This window comes from Triticum dicoccoides, chromosome 5A (assembly GCF_002162155.2).
Source record: "Triticum dicoccoides isolate Atlit2015 ecotype Zavitan chromosome 5A, WEW_v2.0, whole genome shotgun sequence".
Lineage (NCBI taxonomy): Eukaryota > Viridiplantae > Streptophyta > Magnoliopsida > Poales > Poaceae > Triticum > Triticum dicoccoides.
The window spans coordinates 42797931-42804721 of record NC_041388.1 but is presented as its reverse complement, the minus strand read 5'-3'; the positions used below and the strand labels follow the sequence as shown (position 1 = coordinate 42804721).

Sequence of the window (6791 nt, the reverse complement as noted above, 5' to 3'; positions counted from 1 at the left end):
TAAAACAATAGTTGTAATTGTATTTCCGAGCTTAGGTTTATTTGCACCCGGTCAAAAAAATTCATAATGTTTTTAAAAAATTTCCCAAAAAATTGCACGGTAGATAATTTGGTGCATGAAGTGCGCTCCAAATTTCAGATCTTTTAAACATATGAATAGCTTTGAGCAAAAAAACAAATTTACTTAGAACAGTAAGCTTCTTTACAGACCCCCAAACTTGTCCATTTTGCCGAGAGTTACTCAAATGTTCAAAAGATGTAAAATTTGGAGTGGACCTCACGCACCAAATTATCTACCGTGCAAAAAGAAAATTAGAATTTTTCTGATATTTATTTTGATTTCTTTTTCCTTTAGCGTGGGTGCAGATGAGTCCGGGCATCGAATTGCTGCTCTTTTGTATTACAGTGTTTTTCTTTTCTATAATTTTGTACGGTCAGTTCAGTTCAGCTTCAAAGAAGAGAGCACGAAGCTTATCTCAAGCTTGGAAAACTTACCTTTGTCTCTCCACCACTCGCCGCCGTCCGTACGAGGAAGAGGACCCTCTTCTCCTCCCGTCCCGACCCGGAGCTCCGCCGCCGCCGCGGCCGCCGCCTGACGCGCGCCGCCGCTCCCTTTCTCGCCGCGTCCCTGCCCCCCTCCGCAATCTCCGGAACCCGGGTGTTCGAGGTACGAGCCTGCTCTTTCGCCTCCAAAGAACCGCGGAGAAGTAGGCGGGTAGTGACATTGGAGGCTTAATTTGGGGGATTCCTGCTTCCCTGCTGCAGATTTCATCATGCTTTCCCTGTGGTGTTGGGCGCCCGCATTCGGTATAGCATTCGAGAGAGCCGTCGTTCTGCGGCCGCGAAAGTTCAACTCTCTAGTGGTGAGCTGCTTCATTCGCCTCCATGGCATGTGGGGTTCGTTCAGAACTTGGTGTTGTTGTTGTTGGTGGTGGTGCTTATCCTGATTAGTACTGTGCAACCTTGTGGCGCAGGTTTGCGGTGCCAGGGGTCCGAGGCCGAGATATCCTCGCGTGTGGAAAACTGATAAGAGAATCGGAACCGTGTCCAAGTCGCAGAAGCTTGTCAAATGTGTGAGGTTCTTCTACATTTCTCTGTTGTAATTATCACTAGAATCTGTACTCTATGTAGATTTGTGCTTATTCCTGCACTGAGACACTAGATTGCCCCATAACTCCATGCCTGCACTGCGACAAAAACAGTTGTCTCTGCTTCAGCTTTCTGATGGAACTCTACAACTTTCAGCTGCTCTGTGGTGATTTAAATAAATTGTTACATGTAGACTGTTTATCAGAAAATAACTTTGGGCCGACAGGGATTATATGTTCCTTGTTATTTTGGCACCAAAGGGTTGCAGCCAGAGTTCCGTTTCAGGATTTGCGTGACACCTTTTTCCTTATCCTGCAGATTAAGGGTTTGTCTAATGTAAAGGAGGAGGTTTATGGTGCTCTTGATTCATTTGTTGCATGGGAACTGGAGTTTCCCTTGATAGCGGTAAAGAAAGCACTGAAGACGCTTGAAGATGAGAAGGAATGGAAAAGAATAATTCAGGTATCAAATAGGAGTTCATGCTTGTTTGTGTGAAGAGTCGATTATTTTGTCTGATGTGTTTCTATCTTGTATTTCTAATGAAATTGTTGGTGGATATTATTTCTCTATTGAATATCTAGAATTGACTCCTCCCTTTCAATAATATTTTTTTCTATGTCAACAAAATAATTGCATGGTCTTCTGTTTAGGTTATCAAGTGGATGTTCAATAAAGGTCAAGGGAAGACCATGGGAAGCTATCAAACTTTATTAAATGCTTTAGTCGAGGATGGACGAATTGAGGAAGCAGAAGAGCTATTTCAAAAGATATTCTCGAGATACATGGAGGGTTTGCCCCGTATTTTTTTCATGAAAATAATCTCCTTGTATTACAGATTGGGGTCATACGAGAAGATGTTTGAGGTAGGAAAACAAAACTTGATATATTGTGTTTAATTTCAATGTGCAAATCTTATAAATGTAGATTTTGCACCATTTGGTCCTACTTGCATGGAGGGGCAATAGCTATACTACTGTAGAACTATCTGCATACTTAGCTGACATAGTAATACGCGAATCTGTATTCCTTTTATTTATTTGAGAGAAGTGCATTTTTCAACCCCGAACTCTTGCCCTAGTCTAATTTACAACCCCGAACTTCAATACCATCTAAATTACAACCCTCAACTCTCAAAACCGGTCAGGATTCAACCCTCCCCTCCCTGTTGACTGGTTTTGACCAGGGGCGACCAGTTTTGACCAGTCAACGGGTCCAATCAGCATGCCACATCAAAAAAAAATCAAAATTTCAAGAAAATATAATTAAAAATCTGTAAGATCGAGAAAAAATCCGAAATAAAATTTCCTGGGGAAAAAGTTTGCGAAAAAAATTCGAGAACTTTTCCTGTAATTTTCGGGAAAAAAATAATAACTTTTTTGGAAATTACTTTTTCTAGAAATTTTAACTTTTTTATTTTACATTTTTAAATATTTTTCTTGGGAATTTGAAATTTTTCCCTGGAGTTTTTTTTATTTTAAGTATTTTTTGGTTTTTCATGGAAATATTGATAATTTTGTTTTCGGAAATTCGTTTTTTTATTTTTCCCTGATTTTTTCCTGCAAATTTGATTTTTTTTTATTTCTTTTCCTGGATTTTTTTCGATTTTACAGATCTAAATTTTTTTTGTTGACGTGGCATGCTGACTGGACCTGTTGACTGGTCAAAACCGGTCAACAGAGAGGAGAGGGTTGAATCCTAGCCGGTTTTGAGAGTTGGGGGTTGTAATTTAGACGGCATTGGAGTTTGGGGTTGTAAATTAGACCAGGGCAAGAGTTCGGGGTTGAAATATGCACTTCTCTCTATTTATTTTCACCTAATTTTGTGCTTGCCTTAAGAGATTTGGAGTTTGAGTTGGTTGTATTCTACATGGTATTGACCTTACACTGGATGTGATTGTCTCAACATTTGCTTTTGTGGTAGAAAAGCTAGGCTTAAAGGAACATTGTTGCAGAAATGATGCTTACTGCAATGGCTGTTCCATTTTTAACCGTTTCATGTTTCCTTCGCACCCCATCTAGGTTTTTGCTGATATGGAAGAGCTGGGTGTTCGACCTGATACCTCGATTGTCAGGATGCTCGGTGATGTATTTATGAAGCTAGAGATGTTGGACAAATACGAAAAGTTAAATAGGAAATATCCACTGCCAAAATTTGAATACCGATACATCAAAGGCAAGCGCATAAGGATAAGGGTTTATCCAGACGATAGTACTGAAGAGGTAACACAGAGAGACTCTGGTAGAGATGAACCGGAAGATGCAGGAAGCATGAATCCTGACAATGAATTGAAAGAAGTGCCAGGAACAGGCCTGGACATGAATGTATTAGGCGATGCGGCTTCTGGAGACCTTGAATTTGTATAGCTCAGAACTTGAATGTGGCGTTTTCGTGTCTGCTTCATCATAGCAGGTAAGGTTAAATTTGGCTGGTTAGCTTGGTCTAGTTTTGTGTCAGTAAATCTTCAAATGCTGAACTAGAGAATGTCTGAATTATTCTATTAAGAAACTGGGAGACGTCGGTACATATCATGCTGTTGGAAAGCAAACAAATAATAATTATTTCACCAGTTTTTCAAAGTTCTTTTAAGCAGCCAAGCAAACAAGTCATGAAATAAATTTTAGAATGTAATGTAAGGTGTCCAACATGGGAATGAGAGAATGTAGAATGTAAATGATTGGATCAAGATTATGTCTGCAGTGTAAGGTGTTTGACAATGGAATTTAAAGAATGCTGTGTTTGATGTAAATAAGAAAGTTCTTTCAGAGTATTGAGTATTCATGGTGGTTTACTACATCAGCATTTGTTCTGCTTGCATATTACTCATGCTTCATCTCAATGCTCCTAATTTGATTTACACATATCTGTAGACACAAATCGTGATGATAGTATGGAGCTTTGTTCATATTTTCGATGCCTATAACATGGAGTGCTTCTGCATTTTTCAGTTGTGCCGCAACTCTTTCAATAATCTAGCAATATTAGGCCACTCTTGCCATATTTGGAAACAACAGCTGTCCAGCAATTTGACTGAAGATGTCCAGCTGTTCAGTAAATGATATGGTATGTTCTAGGGACCTGATGATAGTTCATTTCCAGGACAAGCTTTATTTAATTTTCTTCAGAAAGATATGTAGTTAATCATCTTTGGCATGAGGCAGGATACAGTCCTTGATGTCTTTGTTGTGTTGTATTCATCAAGAATTGTGCATTGGTGCGGGAGAGAGGCAGCTCATTCTGGATACATTGCAAGTTTTCACCATGTCCTGAGACGGATGGACTTAAAATCCTGACTACGGTCACACGAGATGCTTTGGGTAATGTTCAACTGTTTCAGGAAACATGTACAAGTATTATTTGTAGCACTAGCATTAGACAGTAGTACGTATCTGAAATGGAATGGTTGTACTAGAAAACCTTAGATGTTAGTAATATCGATCGGGTGTTGTAGATGAATCTTTTGCCGCTTTCAGCGTCGTCTTACATTACCTCCTTGTTTGAAAAAACGTGAAGCGCCAGTTCAGATAGTAGCATATAGCTATGGATTTGTAGCGAATCAGGTTTATTGCTCTGCAATTCTCAAACGTGGCCCTGTTAGATACATTGAAGGGTTCTTGAGCAGCTACTCGCCAATAAGGGAATCAAATGCTGCAGGTTACTGGAAATTTACGGTGTCTAATCTGTGCACGTACGGTTCATAGCCAAAGAGGGATAGGTGCTGTAAAGATGTGCAAAGACCATGTCTTGTTGAATCACATTGTGATCAAATCATTTGCTCTAAACTACCAATAGCACAATCAATTGATTATTTTCTTATATTTTGCAAGCAACAAGCATATGATACTAGAACCAACAAAGCGGCACACAAGACCATGTGTTGTTCCATGTGCAGAGCATAGCAATCTTCTAAGCAACAGTTTGACCATCCCTCCATGTAAATAATTATGCCTCACTTTCTTTGGATGATTCCATGACAAGAACTACGTGTACTCCCAGTTGGATATGCCTCCCTTAAAGCCACCTGAATATACTGACTTGTATGTTCTTCTCCCTCGGTTAACTTTTGTAAGACGTTTTAGACAACTGCCATTGAACTGTTTTGGGTGTTGTCTGAACTTTCTAAAACGTCTTTGAAAAGTGAACAAAGGGAGTACAACCAGAAGACTAGGCTTCTGACTACCTTGCTGAGTGGGCATTGGCCTAGTTATATGAATTGAAAATCACACAAAGGAGACGAAGTGGTGAAATTCCTCAACAGCAAAAAAAGGTGATGACTAATCCGGTCCAGTTCCAAGTTGTGAAATCATTGAGATAAAACTTTATGATCAAATATGTTACTAGAATGTAATTAATACTACAACTCAAAGAACTTTTTCATCACTTCTTTAGATAATGACAACTCAAAGAACTAGAGGTGCAACTGTTTCATAGTTCCCATCACCAAAGGAACTGGCATGCGCAAAATTGTGAAGCTTCTGCTTTTTTCGACGACATATTTCTACTTCTTTAAATGGACAAATTTCCCTTTTTCTTTTGATACATCATTGAGTAGTGATGAACATGAAAGGTATGCATCTGAGTTTCGAAGATCACAACCAGCGTTTGCTCTACTTCAAATACAGTAATACTGGTACATAATTTGATGTCTTGACAAATTATAGCCAGTAAAAATTATCAGGACACTAAAGCGGTTACATAAATGGATGGAATATTCAGAATATTAGCAAATTAATTGTATTCTTGTTCTAGTCTGTGGTTACCACATTCTTGCAATCCATGAGCAAGGGAATATCATCCGGTGCGGGACTAACATCTCCTTGGTAGTTTGTCTCCTGTGTGGACTGTCCAATAATTTGGAAGAGGCATTGTTCTACTTGTTTCATGTCTAGGCGTTCTTCTGGATTAGGTTTAAGACACTCCACGGCGACCTCGCCGACCATTTCCAGGAGCTTAATGTCCCCCTCGCTTGTAATAGCCTGATCAAAAAAGTGCCTTGCTTGTTTATCAAGAGAAGCTTGAACAAAGCTCGCAACATAGCTCCTTCGGTCGTCGTGTATGGCGGGCCTCCTTGTGATCAGTTCTATGAGAACAACCCCGAAGCCGTAGACGTCGCTCTTCTGTGTAACAACTCCATGCTCCATGTATATTGGATCTATGTAATTTAGATCCCCAACGACGCGCTCGGTCTTCACAGATTTTCCCCTCGCGAGCAGCCTTGTCGTTCCAAAGTCTGAAACCTTTGGAATTAATTTATCATCTAGAAGAATATTGGCAGATTTAACATCGCCATGGCGTATCGTACACTCCACTGCTGAATGCATGTATGCTAGGCCTTCGGCTGACCCGACAGCAATTCCGAGGCGCGTATGCACAGGTATGATATCTATGCGCCTTAGTCCAAACAGAACATCATGTAGACTCCCCCTCGCTGCATATTCGTAGACCAACATTGGAGCATCCACCTCCAGGCAACAGCCTAGGAGCCTGACGAGCACAGAGACAACAATGAAGGCGGCAATGCCTGCAGGAGTGCAGAGTAATGAAGCTTTTAGTTAATGCTTGTTAAAACATTAGCATAGTGAGTTCAAACAAAAAGATTAGAAGTAATGAAGTATGTAAGCTGTTGTTTTCCTATTATGTACAACTTATTCAAGAATTGGAGGCACTGTATTGCATTTGAAGAAGATCTCTCTCTCTCTCTCTCTC

General features: G+C 40.1%; 1 protein-coding gene across 2 annotated transcripts; it reads left to right on the top strand.

Annotated features, from left to right (window-relative positions):
- The first annotated feature begins 442 nt into the window (after positions 1-442).
- LOC119298990 (pentatricopeptide repeat-containing protein At4g21190-like) lies at positions 443-4612 on the top strand. 2 transcript variants are annotated; one of them, XM_037576308.1, is made up of 8 exons: positions 443-666; positions 765-862; positions 974-1072; positions 1407-1550; positions 1739-1951; positions 3107-3497; positions 4034-4148; positions 4288-4612. In XM_037576308.1, the coding sequence occupies exons 2-6, from the start codon at positions 773-775 to the stop codon at positions 3449-3451; spliced, it is 891 nt and encodes a 296-aa protein (XP_037432205.1). In that variant the 5' UTR covers positions 443-666; positions 765-772; the 3' UTR covers positions 3452-3497; positions 4034-4148; positions 4288-4612. The 2 variants fall into 2 exon arrangements, with proteins under 2 accessions (XP_037432205.1, XP_037432204.1); XM_037576307.1 differs by having other exon boundaries at positions 4247-4612.
- Positions 4613-6791: the final 2179 nt, after the last annotated feature.